General features: G+C 49.2%; 1 protein-coding gene across 1 annotated transcript in view; it reads left to right on the forward strand.

The window, feature by feature from the left end:
• The window catches only part of LOC138824334 (phosphofurin acidic cluster sorting protein 1), a 112,172-nt gene extending 103,184 nt beyond the window's left edge, over window positions 1-8,988 (forward strand). Inside the window, exons 20-24 of the mRNA XM_070018150.1 lie at window positions 2,108-2,150; window positions 2,430-2,565; window positions 4,459-4,685; window positions 7,357-7,476; window positions 7,585-8,988. Of these exons, the coding sequence (XP_069874251.1) occupies window positions 2,108-2,150; window positions 2,430-2,565; window positions 4,459-4,685; window positions 7,357-7,476; window positions 7,585-7,700 (642 nt within the window). The 3' untranslated portion in view covers window positions 7,701-8,988. The remainder of the gene's footprint in view (window positions 1-2,107; window positions 2,151-2,429; window positions 2,566-4,458; window positions 4,686-7,356; window positions 7,477-7,584) is intronic.
• Window positions 8,989-17,732: the final 8,744 nt, after the last annotated feature.

The following is a 17,732-nucleotide window of genomic DNA, read 5'->3' on the forward strand; positions in this document are numbered from 1 at the left end:
CCCTGAGTTCAGGCCACACGACCAGCAAAAAAAAAAAAAAAAAAAAAAAAAAAAAAAAAAAAAACCTGTTGAAATTATTTTGGAAAGGGAGAAAGGAAGAAGAAAGACAGTAAGACTATAATATATTGTAAAAGTGTGGGAATGTAACAATGAAATTTACTCCTGCCTCCACTCCTTCAACCCACCCCAGATAACTAATTTAAGCTAATGAGAGAGGGAGATAGAGAAAGGGAGGGAAGGGGAGAGAGAGAGAGGGGAGAAAAAGAGGAGGAGAGAAGATTCTGGTGGCTCATGCCTTTAATCCTAGCCACTTAGGAGGTTGAGATTTGAGGATTATGGCTCAAAGCCATCCCCAGTAGGAAAGTGCTAGCCTTGAGCTGAAGAGCTCAGGGACAGCACCCAGGCCCTGAGTTCAAGCCCCATGACTGACCAAAAAAAAGCCAGGCACTGGTGGCTCATACCTGTAATCTTAGCTACTCAGGAGGCTGAGATCTGAGGATTGCAGTTCAAAGCCAGTCCGGACAGGAAAAGTCCATGATACTCTTATCTCCAATTAACCACCAGAAAACCAGAAGTGGCACTGTGGCTCCAGTTGTAGAGCGCTAGCCCTGTGTTGACAAGCTCAGCACCTAGGCCCCAGAGTAAAAGCCCCACGACCGACAAAGTAATTCTCTATGGGGAATCTAATTCCCGAGACCTCCCTCCACTGCTCCTCCATATTCCAGAAGGCAGAAATGGAAGGGATAGTGTCAGTACCTTCAGCCCATATGATCTTTGAAAAATGAGATCAGGACACATAATTCCTTTGTCAAAGTGAGCTTTACCCTTGTTTCTATTTTTTTGGGGGGGGAGGGGGGGTCCGGTCATGGGGCCTGAACTCTGGGCCTGGGCGCTGTCCCTCAGCTCTTCAGCTCAAGGCTAGCTCTCTACCACTTGAGCTACAGCACCACTTCCGGCTTTTTTTTTTTTTTTGCTTGTGTGGTGCTGCGGAATCGAACCCAGGGCCTCAGGCATGCAAGGCAAGCGCTCTACCACTGAGCCACCTTCCCAGCCCTACCCTTGTTTCTAGAGAACTACCAAGTTTCATGAGTCTATCTCATTTGTTTTGAACTACTTTTCTTACTACTTTCTTTTGATTGCCTTTTTCTTCCTCTTCTCTCCTGCCTTGTACTGGGGCTTAAACTTAGGGCCTCAGCTTACTTCCTCACCACAGCTGGTGCTCTACCACTTGAGCCACATCTCCAAGTCCAGCATTTTGCTGGTTAATTAGAAATGGAATCTCAGGGACTTTTCTGTCTGCACCAGCTTTAAATCAGTTAATCCTCAGGTCTCGGCCTCCTGAGTAGCTAGGATTACAAGAATGAGCCACTAGTATCCAACTTTTTCTTTTCTTGTGCTAAGATAGAACCTAGAGCCCCACATAAGCTAAATCTGTACCCTTAGCCACTGGTCTGAGTTTTGTTGTTGTTGTTGTTTTTCCCTATATCTCTTAAGCCAACTGGGTTGCTCCTGAAGTATAAAGATTTTCAGAGCCCGGCGCTGGTGGCTCACGCCTGTAAATCCTAGCTACTCAGGAGGCTGAGATCTGAGGATCGCGGTTCAAAGCTAGCCCAGGCAGGAGAGACCGTGAGACTCCTATCTCAAATAAACCACCAGAAAACCGGAAGTGGTGCTGTAGCTCAAGTGGTAGAGCGCTCGCCTTGAGCTGAAGAGCTGAGGGACAGCGCCCAGGCCCAGAGTTCAAGCTCCACGACCGACAAAAAAAAAAAAAAAAAGATTTTCAGAGGGCCTGGGAAGGTGGCTCAGTGGTAGAGTGCTTGCTTTGCATGCATGAGGCCCTGGGTTCAATTCCTCAGTACCACATAGGCAGAAAAAGCCGGAAGTGATGCTTTGGCTCAAGTGGTAGAGCGATAGCCTTGAGCTGAAGAGCTTAGGGACAGTGCCCAGGCCCAGAGTTCAGGCACCACAATCGACCAAAAAAAATTTTTTTTCAGAGTATGATAACACACCATTTGGTTGTGGCTGTAGTGCTCAACACCTGTGTCTGGTTAGACTGGAGCTTGCCAGCATGATGGAGGACCTAATGAGTGTCCTTTTCCCCCTTCAGGTGGTAAAGGTGGGCCTTGTTGAAGACTCACCATCTACTGCAGGTAAGCCATGGCTCCTTTACTTCTCTGGGTAAAGATAAAGGTTTTTCCAGTCTTGTCTTTGAGCTAATGAGGCAAAAATTGATGGCATTAGATGTGGTGGGGAGGCAGTTTAAACAGGACCATGTTGGCCTCACTCCTCATTGTCAGGGGGGAAAGCAGGAGGACTCTGAGGCCCAAGAAGAAATCAACACTGCCTCTGAGAGGAGAATACGCCTCATCTTTGCCCCTAGAAGGTCAGGGGTGGCTGCCTCTGGTCAACTGTGTTTGTCTCCCTGACAGGTGATGGGGATGATTCACCCGTGGTCAGCCTTACCGTGCCCTCCACATCACCACCCTCCAGCTCGGGCCTGAGCCGAGATGCCACAGCCACCCCGCCCTCCTCTCCATCTATGAGCAGTGCCCTTGCCATCGTAGGGTAAGATTATTGCCCACACCATTCTTCACACACACTCTCCCCCCCCCTCTCTTGCCCACACCAGTTTTTTTTTTTTGCTTTGTCTGTCCTCTCCCACCCACCCCCCCACGCCAGTAGGGCCTAGCCATCTAGCTCACTTCCCAGGCACAGGATATTGGCCAAAGATAGCCACACTGGATTAGAATAGAGGCAGGTCAGCTGGCTGGCCAGGCCATCAAATGCTTAGTGAAATGGAAGGAGTCTCTCTGCCCTATCTGTCTTGCAGAGTTGCAGGGTCAGATGAGATGGTGTTGTCAGAGGCCCTGCATATTTGTGAAGTGTGCTGTGGGTGGGTATCTAGTTATGAGACCTCTCAGGGTAGTAGGAGTGTGTGTGCTTGTGGTGAAACACACCTGAGTTTATGTAGTAGATATGAACTGGCCTCACAGGGCTGTCACACAGCCTAAATGGGAACAGAGGGTCATGTGTGGGGCACACTGCCACATAACATTTCCTGTACACCAGTCTAAAGGAGGCTCTGGACCTACAGAGCTGATGGTTGATGGTACCTGCCCTCCTGAAGTTTAGGTTCTAGGTCTGGCTTGCGGTACAAAAGTGGCAAACTTCATAACTAAGAGATTACAAGGTCTCTGTCACTCTCTCTCACTCCCCTCTCTCTCTTCCTTTCTTTCCCTCTCTCTCCTTACTCCCTGCTTCCCTCCCTTCCCCCCCTTTCTTACTCTCTCCCCTCAGGGCCTCACTCTTGCTAAGCATACACTCTACCCCTTGAGCCACAGCCCTAGCCTGAGATCTCAGATTATCTGAAGTTAAGGTAGAAAGCCAAGGAGCTGGCCTTTTTTCCCCTGCCATGTGTAAAGAAGAGCAAGCAGTGACGGGCACAGGGCTGAAGGAAACCTCTACATGAGAGAAAATCAGGCCATGGAACAAAAAGCAGAGTACTTCCTTCCTCTACCCTGGCTTTCCTCTTTCTTTGTAGCACTTGAGAGGAAGGCAATGGCCAATAGCTTTTCCAGAAGCATCAATGACAGCGTCATAGTCCCTAAAAGAAACACCTGTTCTAGAGCTCAAATCCCAATCCTGATCCTGTCCTTCCTCTTCTTAGTGCCTTTTACTATCTTCTACTGATTTGTCTAGAAGGTGAGGTATAGGAACAGAGCCACATTCTGTCCCAGGGACCTGGCACTCCAGGCTTCTAAGAGACCTGTTTTCCCTAATGGCATGAAGGATTTCTGTGCAGCGTAGATTTGGGGGTGATTGGACCAAATCGTACTTTGACCTCTCTTCTCATCCCATTTTTTTAATGGAGCCACTGAACTGAGGCAGAAAGAAAAGTCAGATGACTCTCATAGCCTAGGTACCGATTGTGTCTGACACCTTCTTTCAAGAAAACACTCCTTTTCCCCAGGGAGCTAAAATTATCATTGAGCTAAAAGTGTCATACAAATGCAAAGGCACAGAGCAGCATCCATCAGCTCCCAAAGCTTCTCTGAAGTCACAGTGGTGCTTTTGCCTCTGCCTGCAGTTTCTCTAGCCCTCTGCTTGGTGTGGGCCACAGCTTTTTTGTTTGCTCCTGTGTATGTCCATATATGTACATGTGCATCCATGTGCACTCCTTCCAAAGCTTTCTGGCCTGCTGCTCTTCTCATCCTGATAGTTTCATTTGGTCCTCTTACTGTAATTTGGGCCTTTATCTTCTCCTGGCTTTGCCCTCAGATAAGCCTGACTCTCCATCCCATGACCTGATTCATCATGGCTAAAGGGGACAAGAGCCATGTAGTTGATTCTCTCCCCATCTCCCACTCCCAGAGCTGCTGGTCACCCATCCCTCATGGGGCTCCTGTAGTTAGGCCCTGAGGACAAAGCTGACATTTTGTTTTTATTCCCCTTCTCCAGGAGCCCCAACAGCCCATATGGAGATGTGATTGGCCTTCAAGTGGACTACTGGCTGGGCCACCCCGGAGAGCGGAGGAGGGAAGGAGACAAGAGGGATGCCAGCTCAAAGAACACCCTCAAGAGCGTCTTCCGCTCAGTGCAGGTTTCCCGTCTGCCCCACGGTGGGGAAGCTCAGCTTTCTGGCACCATGGCAATGACTGTGGTCACCAAAGAGAAAAACAAGAAAGGTAAATTCCACCAGAGGCCAAGAAAGACCAGAGGCCATAGGACTCCCCTCTCCTCTCTTGATCTGGAACAGAGTCTGTTTCTGGATGAGCATGTATCATATAGTTGGCAGGGGCCTGTAAGGCAGTCCTATCTCACATGGGAGACATGAGCATTTGTCTGTAATACAAGAAAACAGGGTCCTTGCTTCTGAGCAGCAGATGGTAGGATCAGGCAGTGTGGAAATCTGCTCAGCAGATCTTAGGGTCACTGCAGAGTGAAAGAAGCCTTTCTTTTTTGGGGGGGCGGGGTCCGGTCATGGGGCCTGAACTTTGGGCCTGGGCACTGTCCCTCAGCTCTTCAGCTCAAGGCTAATGCTCTACCACTTGAGCCACAGCGCCACTTCCGGCTTTTTTCTTTTTGCTTATGTGGTGCTGAGGAATCGAACCCAGGGCCTCAGGCACCTTCCTAGCCCCTGAAAGAAGCCTTTCTGACTGCTTCCCTAAGTGGACTGAAGTTGTAAGAAGTCCAGCTCCATGACCCAGCCCATAGTCACCGTGGTGACTATGGCAGTGCAGAGAGCTCACACCCAGTACTGGTGGCCAATCCAGAGAGGCCTCCTGAACAGAGAGATATGGTTGTCTTAAGAATGAAGTGGAGGGGCTGGGAAGGTGGCGCTTGCCTTGCATGCATGAGGCCCTGGGTTCGATTCCCCAGCACCACATAAGCAAGAAGAAAAAAGCTGGAAGTGGCGCTGTGGCTCAAGTGGTAGAGCGCTAGACTTGAGCTGAAGAGCTGAGGGACAGCACCCAGACCCAGAGTTCAGGCCCCACGACCGGACCAAAAAAAAAAAGAATGAAGTGGAGCTGGGTGTTGGTGGCTCATGCCTGTAATCCTAGCTACTCAAGAGGATGAGGTCTGAGGATCATAGTTCAAAGCCAGCCTAGGTAGAAAGGCCATGAGACTCTCCAATCAGTCACTAAAACTGCTGGAAGTGGAGCTGTAGCTAAAGTGGTAGAGCCCTAGCTTTGAGCAAAAGGAGCTCAGAGACAACACCCAGACCTAGAGTTTAAGCCCCAGGACCAGCAAAAACAAATGAATGAAGAAGGAAGAGGAGCCAAGCATAGTGATACATATCTGCTTTTTTTGGTTGGTTGGTTGGTTTTTTTTTTTTGGTTGGTCATGGGGCTTGAACTCTGGGCCTGGGCTGTCCCTCAGCTCTTCAGCTCAAGGCTAGTAGTACTCTACCACTTGAACCATAGCACCACTTCCAGTTTTCTGGTGGTTAATTGGAGATAAGAGTCTCATAGACGGGCTGGGAAGGTGGCTCAGTGGTAGAGCATTTACCTTGCATGCATGAGGCCCTGGGTTTGATTCCTCAGCACCACATAAGCAAAAAGAAAAAAGCTGGAAGTGGCGCTGTGGCTCAAGTGGTAGAGCGCTAGCCTTGAGTTGAAGAGCTGAGGGACAGCGCCCAGGCCCAGAGTTCAGGCCCTACGACCGGACCCCAAAAAAAAAAGAGTCTCACAGACTTTCCTGCCAGGCTGGCTTTGAACAGCAGTCCTCAGATCTCATCCTCATGAGTAGCTAGGATTACAGGCATGAGCCACCAGCACCCAGTGTGATACATATCTGTAACCCCAGTTTTCAGGAGGATGAAGCAGAAACTGAAAGATACTTGTAACTCCAATATTTGGGAGGGTGAAGCAGAGTTTTTTAAAGGCCAGCCTAGGTTACATGGCTAGGTCCTATCTTAAAAAAAAAAATTAGGGTGCCAGTGCTTCATGCCTGAAATCCTAACTACTCAGGAGACTGAGATCCAAGGATTGAGGTTTGAAGCTAGTCTGGGTAGGAAAGTCCATGAGACTCTGATCTCCAATTAACCAGCAAAAAGCAGTAAGTAGAGCTGTGTTCAAGTAGTAGAGTGCTAACCTTGAGCAAAAAAAGCTCAGGGATAGCACCCACATCCTGCTTTCAAGCCCCTGGAGACACACACACGCACGCGCACACGCGCGGCAGTACTGGCTAAGAGGAGCTGATTAAGGCACCACAAGCAAAGTTAGAAGATGACTTGGGATGAGTGAAACAGGAATTCCCACAGTTAGGCTACTATTCAGTAGTTTTCCACTGTCCAGCTGGCTGGAACCCTGCAGCTATAGCTATGGCTGCAGTAGCTGAGCTGTGTGAACCCAGACCTAACCTCCCACAAGTACTCCCAGAACAACTGTACCTTTTCCTGTGTGTGCCCTTAGAGCCCTAGTAGACACTATGCCAAAACCTATTAGACAACAACCCTAGGATCTAGTTAAGGTCTGTCAGCCCCTCAGCACCCACCCTGCCCTCACTTCTTTCCTGTAGCAGAGCAGGCCCACACATCAGCCTGGTTGGTGTAAATACCTGCTGCTGCAACACTCCTCAGCCAGAGGCCTGTACACCCCAGGCTGGGAAGCAGGCCTACTCAAGGTAACTAGAAGGGGCTTCAGAACTATGGGCCCTCAGTGTACTGGTAAAGATAGTGAGGTCCAGGCAGAGGTATGGGATCTTTGCCAGTGACTCAGGATCTCAGAGATCCTGACCCACGACAGAGTACAGGGAAGAAGGTAGACACCAGGAAAAGGGAACAGAGGAGGCTGCAGAGGAGGGGATGGCTTCTTTCCCAGGACTGCAACAGGCGTTTCTTGCTGTTTTTTGCAGTGCCCACTATATTCCTGAGTAAGAAACCCCGGGAAAAGGAGGTGGATTCCAAGAGCCAAGTCATTGAAGGAATCAGCCGCCTCATCTGCTCTGCCAAGCAACAGCAAACTATGCTGAGAGGTGTGGTGGTGACAGAGATGGCAGGGTGGGAGAGGGGGCTGCGATTCTCCCCCAGGGTGGAAAGGTGGGTCCAGCTGCCCATCCCCCTCTCTTCCGTGTCATCCCCAGTGTCTATCGATGGTGTTGAGTGGAGTGATATCAAGTTCTTCCAGCTGGCAGCTCAGTGGCCCACCCATGTCAAGCACTTTCCAGTGGGACTCTTCAGTGGCAGCAAGGCCACCTGAGGCCTTGCCTCCCAGGCAATCTCCCTCCTGGCACTGCCACTCAGCCTCACCGCCTGCGGGCAGGGGGAGGCCAGCAGGCCTGGGCTCAGCACCCCCTTCCCAGCACTGGAGCCTGCCTCTCACATGCCCAGTCCTGAAGGACACTGCCACTGGGGACGCTGCCCTCCCCTCCCACTACCCAGACAGCTCCTGGGCCACTCCTCCATCCCTCCCCTGAGCCCTCTCCTTTGCAGGAGGGAGGGATCCAGGCCCAGAGAAGGTTGGTTCTGCCTTCTGGTGCCCATAGTCCCTAGAATTGAGTCCTTCAGGCCTTCCTTCACCTGGCTCCCCACCTCTTAACCCCTATGGCCCCAGTTCCCTTCCTGGAAATAGGAAACCTGGAATCCTGGTCTATGGCAATAGGGGCCCATCCCTCTCCCAACAGCCAGGCCACTGGGCTCTCATTTTGTAAGGCCTTGCTGCCAGATGCCACCCACCCTGCCCACCTCTAAAGAGGCTCTTGTGAGGACCTCACCTGCCACAGTTTCCCAGAGGAGGTTGAGGGGACACTTGGGCCACCACAGTGTATTGCTGGGTTGGACGGGCTTTCTCAGTCTCCCCATGCACGACTTCATACCACCTGAGTCCCTGTAGATGTCCCATATCCTGCTGTTTCTTTGGTTCTTTTTACACGGCCAATCCTTTGGTCATTCGTATAACTTGTCCCATGCACAGGTCTTGTTCTTGTGGCTTCCTCCCTGTTGGTGATACTCCTCCTCTGCCTCCCAGCTGACCACCTAGCATGGCTGTGCCTGGCCTCGAAAGGTGGAAAGCAGGCCCCCCTGCACACAGTCTGTCTCCCTTTCACTATCACCTTGTCTCCTTCTTTGCTCTGTCCTCTCATCTGCTCCCTGTCAGGATAGCAGGCAGAGACCCAGCCTCTACCAGATCTCCCTTCAGCAGCCTCCCTCCTTGCCTAGTGATGAGGCTGACCCTGCCTGAACCCCCTCGTCAAAATCCTTGGGGGAGGCTGAGGATATGGAGACAGTGCCCCTGCCCCCCACTATTCCCTCTGCCATCCCCAGGGCTTCTCCATTGTTCTGTCATTATTCCCTAGAAGTGTGGCACAGAGCTTCACTTTCAAAGTGTTTTTCTCATTCTCCATGCCTCCCCCAAATCCCTCCAGCCTTCTTCCCCCACAGCCCAGCCCAACTGCCTAAAGTGTCTCCTTGGCCTGAGAGAAAAGTGGGTTGGGAGGACTGGGGCCATGTTGGATTTTTCATTCAATAAACTGGTGATTTCTTACCAACTGCCTTGGGCTTCTGTGCCCCTGTGTGACCACAGCTGTCTACCCCTTCCACAGGATTTGACAAGGATGTGATAATACTCCATTTAGAGTGAGCCAAGAGTTCAGTTTGAAAAAGAACAGGCTCCCACTTTCTCCAGTATGGGAATAGGCCTGAAATGGCTTATTTGATGTGAGGCGGGCACAGGTCCGACATAGAAGTGATGTTATCCCCTCATGGAATCCTGTGTTTCTCCAGGACTCACCACCCCTAAACCACATCTCTTTTGAAAGTTTGAAGTCAAAAGGCATTTTGGCCTCAGTCTATAGAGAGCTTGTGACTCAGGTCCATTTCTGAGTTCACTTTTCTGCCGGCCCTTGACCCAAGATAGAAAATTGTCATAGCTGGGGCTGGGAAGATGGCTCAGTGGTAGAGTACTTGCCTTGGATGCCTGAGGCCCTGGGTTCGATTCCTCAGTACCACATAAGCAAAAAGAAAAAAGCCGGAGGTGGCGTTGTGGCTCAAGTGGTAGAGCGCTAGCCTTGAGCTGAAGAGCTGAGGGACAACGCCCAGGCCCAGAGTTCAAGCCCCACGACCGGACCTCAAAAAAAGAAAAAAAAAAAAAAAAAGAAAATTGTCATAGCCACTGTTTCCTGAGTGCTGGGTTTTCTCCACACTCATGCAGCTTTGGCCAGAAATCCCTCTCTGACCCTTCCTCTACTCAGCCACTGGACCATACTCCTCTCGTCCTGCTTCACTGGCCACTCCCTCCCTCCACATCTTCCCTACAGCATCCTCAGCTCCCAGCCTAAAGTATTGGAGAACACTGGGTTCTACCCTGAGCCTTGGAGTGAGCTAACTGGTCCCATAGTGCAGAGCATACTGCTTGTGCTATGTCCTACAAATGCCATTCTTTTTTTGGGGGGGGGGGGCCACGGGGTTGTTGTGGGTCTTGAACTCTGGGCCTGGGCGCTGTCCCTGATCTCTTCAGCTCAAGGTGAATTCTCTACCACTTGATCCACAGTGCCACTTCCAGTCTTTTCTGTATATTTTGTATAGAAGAATCAAACCCAGGGCTTCATACATGTTAGGTAAGCACTCTACCACTAAGCCACATTCCCAGCCCATTCTTTTTTTTTCTTTTTTTTTTTTTCCGGTCCAGTCATGGGGCCTGAACTCTGGGCCTGGGCGCTGTTCCTCAGCTCTTCAGCTCAAGGCTAGCGCTCTACCACTTGAGCCACGGCGCCACTTCTGGCTGTTTTCTTTTTGCTTATGTGGTATTAGGAATCAAACTCAGGGCCTCATGCATGCAAGGCAAGCGCTCTACCACTGAGCCACCTTCCCAGTCCCTTTTTTTTTTTTTTTTAATTGGCTGGTATCAGTTATAGAGTGGGAGGGATTTCAGTGTTACCTCTCCGCACATTAAACTCCATTCTTCAGTTGGTTCTTCTACCTTGCATTCAATCCATCAGCAGGTCCCAGGCTTTCCAAGGCCCAGCAGCATCTCATCCTTCTCACTGTCTCATTATTTCTTCATTGGATATTGCCAAGAGATGACAACTGAATGTCCTCTCAAGACAAGTATGTTGTAAGCATGTATAAAAACCAAAGATAGAGGGAATGTGGCCCATCCTGAGAACTAGATATGGTTTAATTATTAAAAGGCAGTGGGAAACTGGGCACTGGTGGCTCACACCTGTAATCCTAGCTACAGGAGGCTGAGATCTGAGGATCACAGTTCAAAGCCAGCCCAGGCAGGAAAGTCAGTGAGCTTCTTATCTCCAATTGAACATCAGAAAATCAGAAGTTGCATTGTGGCTCAAAGTGGCAGAGTGCTAGTCTTGAACAAAAGAAAGAGTGCCCAGACCTGAGTTCTAGCCCCATGATTGACCAAAAACAAACAGTGGGAGCTAGGCACCAGTTATTCAGGCCTATAATCCTAGCCACTTAGGAAGCTCAAGTGGTGGAGCAAGAGCCTTGAGTCCCTGAATTAAACCCCCAGTACCAGCCCAAAAAAGGCAGTAGGTGTTATGAGTGTAGAGCAGAAGAGGAAAGAAAAAGACCTTGTTGCTATTAAGAATTGTACCCTCGAGCTGGGCGCTGGTGGCTCACGCCTGTAATCCTAGCTACTCAGGAGGCTGAGATCTGAGGATCGCGGTTCAAAGCCAGCCCGGGCAGGAGAGACCGTGAGACTCCTATCTCCAATAAACCACCAGAAAACCGGAAGTGGCGCTGTAGCTCAAGTGGTAGAGCGCTAGCCTTGAGCTGAAGAGCTGAGGGACAGCGCCCAGGCCCAGAGTTCAAGCCCCACGACTGACAAAAAAAAAAAAAAAAAAAAGAATTGTACCCTCAACACTGAGTCGGTGGGAGCCAATGAAGAGTTTCAGGCAAAGAAATAAGACTCAGCTTCACCACACTGGAGAATGCGGGGGTGTGTTCTTTAGACCAACCTGTTTAAAAACCATGTAATAAAGACATAGGCTCGGGAGAGAAATAGACAGACCTGAGGGTAATTTAAGAGGCAGAATCAACAGGTTTGGGGTGCTGGTAGAAAATGGGTCTGAAAGAGAGTCAAGGACAGGACTGGCCATCTGCCTTGCATGATGCACAGATGGTGAGACATGCCTGCAGGAGACTTGGACAGAAGATGACAAGGGCTGGGGCCTGTGCAGCACTCCTAGTGGGGGTTGAATATAGGTGTCTGGCTAGAGATGGAAATATGGGCGTCCTTGGCATATGGGAGAGCTGACGTCAGGAGAGGATGACACATGCATGTGGCATATGCGTGCATGCACATACATAGTTGTGTGCGTATGTGTGCACACGTGCACACACACACACATCTCCCTTTCTTGGCACTAAATACTTCAGCCTTTGCTTTTTTCAGATTCACCTATCTATTTGCTGCCTTGTCTGTTAGTCACTTTCATTCTCAGCTTTTTTTCTGGCAACACCGTGAGCAGAGACTGGCCTATATTTTACATTAAAAAAAAAAATTTATTGTAAAGATACTGCACATAGGGCTGGGAAGGTGGCTCAGTGGTAGAGTGCTTGCCTTGCATGCTGAGGCCCTGGGTTTGATTCCTCAGCACCACATAAGCAGGAAAAGTTGGAAGTGGCATAGTGGCTCAAATGGCAAAGCACTCATTTTGAGCTGAAGAGCTGAGGGACAGGGCCCAGGCCCAGAATTCAAGCCCCAGGACAAAAAAAAAAAAAGCCAGGCACTGGTGGCTCACGCCTGTAATCCTAGCTACTCCTGAGGCTGAGATCTGAGGATCATTGTTCGAAACCAGCCCAGGCAGGAACGTCCATGAGACTCTTATCTCCAATAAACTACTCTGAAAACCCAAAGTGGCACTGTGGCACAAGTGGTAGAGTACTTGCCTTGAGCTGAAGAGCTCAGGGACAGTGTTCAGGCTGAGTTCAAGCCCCAGGACTGACCAAAAAAAAAAAGATGCTATACAGAAGGGTTACAGTTATATAAGTAAGGTAATAAGTACATTTCCTATCAAGCATTGTTACCCCCTTCTATTTTACATTTTTTTTTTTTTTTTTTGCATCCAGTTGTGGGGCCTGAACTCTGGGCCTGAGCGCTGTCCCTCAGTTCTTCAGCTCAAGGCTAGCGCTCTACCTCTTGAGCCACAGCGCCACTTCCGGCTTTTTTCTTTTTGCTTATGTGGTGCTGAGGAATCGAACCCAGGGCCTCATGTATGTAAGGCAAGTACTCTACCACTGAGCCACCTTCCCAGCCCCTCTATTTTACATTATTTTCCTCCCCATCTCCTGCTCTCTAGCACAGTGTTTGTCAAATAATAAGCTTATCAATAATAATAAACTATAAAGAAGAGTGTCTGTCATGCACAAAGCTTAGTATAAAACCTTGGTGCCATTTTATTCTGTTCTTTCCATGACCTAAGAAGGTTAGATATTAGGAACCCCACTTACAGATGAGGAAAAAGGCAGAAATAACAGAACATTTCTAAATGCCAGCCAGGTACAGAAAGAGCTTTGGCTTAAGTGGTCTAACAACTATGTCCCCTCCTAATGAGCAGGACAGGAAGAGAGCACAGATTTGTCAGGACAGAAACCCGGAGCCTCTCAGGAAAGCTCTGACAAGACTTGACCTTGGTTCAGTGGTAGAAAGAGCTGACAAGTGAAACAGGAAGCAAGGATAGGGTCTTGGGAGCAGCCAATCTTGAGTGCTTCTGGGTAAAGGTGGTGAAGTGTTAAGATGAGATCCACAGAGAAAGTGCCCCACCCACCTTAAAAGAAGGAGGGAACCGGAGGGGGGGACAAAGGTGGTGAGAAAGCCGAATACAGTGGCTTGGGCACTCTCAGGCAGCCAAAGAGCTGGAAGGGGGGTGGAGGGTGAGTTTCCTGGAAAATACAATAATCTTAAAAGTAACAAGAGCTGCCTCAGCCTCCCCAGGCAAGGACTGGGAGGGAGAGGGGCTCCTCGGCACTGCAGAAAATGGTGGAAGGAGCTGAATCACCATTGGGCACTGATTCTTTCCTCTATTCTCCATAGACTGAGCACCCATCATCAGCCTGGCAGGAGACCAGCAGCTGCCAGGGGAGTGCAGGACAGAGCCGGTGAAGTAACAGCCCCTCCCTGGGGGGAAGCACAGAGTTATCCTGTGGACTAGATAAACAAAGCAAATGGCTGAAAGGCTGAACAGCAGCAAGGTTAAGCACTGAAAGCAAGATAAGGGTGTGAGAACAAACTGGGCAGGGAAAGGCCAGCACAAGGGAGGCAGGGCCAGCTGCCCAAGGAGAAGCACAAAAGAAACTGCCAAAGCCTTCACCAAGCAGAAAGCCTGAGCAAGGAACCTTTAGCAGAAGCCATCCAGTGAGTCTGACAATGGTTCTCTGTTTGCCTGGGACAAGGTGATAAAAGGGACATGCACCTTTACTTTAAAATGAGAACACAGGGAAGGAGCAGAGGTGGCAAATGTGTGTTTAAGCCAGCGTAAGCTGCAGGCAGCCTGCAGACACAGATGCACGAGAATGGGGGGTGGGTAGCAGGTGTGTCTGGCCTCTGGGGAACCTGACTCCGGTTCTATGTTGAGAGCATGCACACCTGTGCTGTTGCATGGGGCAGAACATGCTATTATTTGTCCTTATTCCTCTTAACCTACTCTGTTTGATCAATCTCCCTTCCATGCTCTCAGAGACAAAATGACCTAAAGATTCAAGAGAGAGGTAGTGGTCATTAAGAACCTGAGCTGCCCAAGAACAGCAGAATATAAAGTTGACCCCTAGTTGGGCACAGTGGTTCATGTCTGTCCTGTACCTAGCTACCTCCTAGCTACTCAGGAGGCTAAGATCTGAGGATCATGGTTTAAAGTCAGCCCAGGCTGGAAAGTGTCTAAGATTCTTATCTCCAATTAATCACCAAAAAAAACCAGAAGTGTCACTGTGGTTCAAAGTGGTAGAGCATTAGCCTTAAGCAAAAAGAGCTCAGGGGCTGGGAAGGTGGCTCAGTGGTAGAGCGCTTGCCTTGCATGCATGAGGCCCTGGGTTCAATTCCACAGCACCACATAAGCAGAAAAAGTCGGAAGTGGTGCTGTGGCTCAAGTGGTAGGGTACTAGCCTTAAGCTGAAGAGCTGAGGGACAGAGCCCAGACCCAGAGTTCAGGCCTCACGACCGATAGACAAAAAAAAAAAAAAAAGCTCAGGGACAATGCCAGGGAGGAAAGTCCCATGAGAATCTTATCTCCAACAAAACAGAAGTGGCGCTGTGGCTCAAAGTGGTAGAGTGGCAGCCTTGAGCAAAAGAGTTCAGGCCCTGAGTTCAAGCCCCATGACCCACAAAAAACCAAAATGGCTGGAGGTGTGGCTCATTAGTAAGATCACCTACACAGTAAGCTCAAGGCCCTAAATTCAAACCCCAGTACCACAGTACCACCAATAAATTAAATGAAACATAATTTGAAAAAAAAAACAAGCTGGGAACAGCAGCATCAGCTTCAGGAGGAAGTTTAAATAGGAAGATGAAAGTCCAAGCTGGCCCAGGCAAAAAGTCCCTATTGTAAAAAACAGTCTGTGACTTAAGTGGTGGAATGCCTGTCTGGCATGCACTAGACCCTGAGTTCAATCCTACTTCCATAAAAGCCATAATAAAGTGGACCCTGGTCTTCCATTGGCAGCTTTTTCCCCCCTCTCTGGGCCTCAGTTTCCTCAATTCTAAAACAAAACAAATTGAAATAGCTTCCAATCTGAGATACACATCACAGGCCCTGTTGAAGTTTTGAAATAAGAGGTGTCCAGGACCCACCCCGTCACCACCAAATCCCAGCTACAGAGGGAGAGAAAGCCTTCCATCGAAACTCTTCCCCCAAAGGATCTTGGAGATTGACATCATTAAATGCAACAAAAATGCCCTAGCCCCAGATTTTCTTTCCATGAGTACTGAACATACCAAAGGATTGGTGGGTGTAGTCAAGATGGAGTACACAGGCAGGCTTATTAAAATCGTAGCCTGGACATCCTCGGAAGACCAAAGACAACAAACTGGAAAGATCCGATAGGGATAAACAAGCTAAGCACAGATGCAAATCATCAGTGAGCACATCATCTACAATGGGCACAGGAAACTGGTAACAACAATTGTATGTGGTGGTACCTGTCTGTAATTCCAGCACTCAAGAAAACGAGGCGGGGGGGGGGGGGCGCTGGGAAGGTGGCTCAGTGGTAGAGCGCTTGCCTTGCATGTATGAGGCCCTGAGTTCGGTTCCTCAGCACCACATAAGCAAAAAAGAAAAAAGCCTGAAGTGGCGCTGTGGCTCAAGTGGTAGAGCGCTAGCCTTGAGCTGAAGAGCTGAGGGACAGCGCCCAGGCCCAGAGTTCAGGCCCCACGACCGGACCCCAAAAAAAAAAATATAAGAAACTGAGGCAGGAAGATCATGAGTTCCACGCCAGCTTGGACTATGTAGTGAGACACTGTCTTAGAAGAAAAGAAACTGGTTAACTGCAGGGGTTTCTGGGCAGAAAAAGCAAATGGCTAAAGATAATTTAGGGTACGTGAACACTGCATCATATGAAACTATTAACTATCTGAAGAAGATAATTGACAGAAGTACAAGATCAGGAGGAAAAAAATCTATCCGTTTGTAACTGAGATGTACATGACTTTGAGATTTAGATAACCATAGCTTGACCTATAAGAACTGTCAAAGTTAGTCTGGCTTGGCTTTACAGGGGACAAGGCAGCCTTATTTGTTGTTTACAGTGCTGGGGATCAAATGCAGGACTTCCTGCGTGCCAAGCAAGTACTCTTCCTTTGAGCTATACTCCTAATCCTAGTGGTAGTATGCTTTTTTTTTTTTTTTTTTTTTACCCTCGTGGGGCCTGAACTCTGGGCCTGGGTACTGTCCCTGAGCTCTTCAGCTCAAAGCTAGTGCTGTACCACTAGAGCCACAGTGCCACTTCTGGCTCTTTCTGATTATGTGATACTGAGGAATCGAACCCTGGGCCTCAGGCATGTGAGGCAAGCACTCTACCATTGAGCCACGTTCCCAACCCCGGTAGTATGCTCTTTAAAAAGAACATTCCTCTGTGAGCATCTGGATCATTGTCCCTGGGATGAGCAGCAAATGGATTGATATAAGGGAAAATGGCATGAGGAAAGGTACAAAGACTGTGAAAACTGGAGGCACCTTCACTGCCCCTATCTCCAAAGGGAGCAGATTTCTTGCAGAAGACAGAAGCTGTGGGTGACTACCACAGGAAAGTTCTCTAAGGAAAAATCTTTTCTTTTCCTTTTTTTTTTTTGGGGTCCGGTCGTGGGGCCTGAACTCTGGGCCTGGGTGCTGTCCCTCAGCTCTTCAGCTCAAGGTTAGTGCTCTACCACTTGAGCCACAGCACCACTTCCGGCTTTTTTTTTCTTTTTGCTGATATGGTGCTGGGGAATCTAACCCAGGGCCTCATGCATGCAAGGCAAGCACTCTACCACTGAGCCACCTTCCCAGCCCCCTTTTTTTTTTTTTTTAGTCGGTCATGGGGCTTGAACTCTGGGCCTGGGCGCTGTCCCTCAACTCTTCAGATCAAAACTAGTGTTCTATCACTTTCGCTACAGTGCCACTTCCAGTTTTCTGGTGGTTGATTGGAGATAAAGAGTCTCATGGACTTTTCCTGCCCAGGCCAGCTTTGAACTGCGATCCTCAGATCTCAGCCTCCTCGGTAGTTAAGAGTATAGGCCTAAGCCACCAGCACCCAGCTAGGAAAAACTTGTACAGTTGCCCTGTTGTTCTGGAAGAAGGGGTGAACTCCCTGTCACAGCAGGTACTCAAGCTAAGGGTACAGGATCATCTCTGTCACACACACATTGAGGATCTAAGGATCCATGAGGATGCTGAGCCTGGTGAACTCCTGTGTATGAACCCAGCCCTACTCTACTAAGAAGGAACAAACACAGGCTGGGAAGGTGGCTTAGTCTAGGTAGAGTGCTTGCCCAGCATGCATGAAGCACTGGATTGGATTCCTCAGTACCACATAAACAGAAAAAGCCAGAGTGGTGTTGTGGCTCAAGTGGTAAGAGTGCTAGCCTTGAGCAAGAAAAAGTTCAGGGACAGTGCTCAGGCGCTGAGTTCAAACCTCAGAACTGGCAAAAAAGAAAAGAAAAATCCAGGTGTCAGTGGCTCATACCTGTAATCCTAGCTACTCAGGAGGCTGAGATCTGAGGATCTCAATTCAAAGCCAGCCAGGTCAGGAAAGTCTGTGAGACTCTTTACCTCCAATAATTCACCAGAAAACCGAAAGTGGCACT

Source organism: Dipodomys merriami, unplaced genomic scaffold (assembly GCF_024711535.1).
Source record: "Dipodomys merriami isolate MVZ:Mamm:240054 unplaced genomic scaffold, mDipMer1.0.p SCAF_128, whole genome shotgun sequence".
NCBI classification, from domain to species: domain Eukaryota; kingdom Metazoa; phylum Chordata; class Mammalia; order Rodentia; family Heteromyidae; genus Dipodomys; species Dipodomys merriami.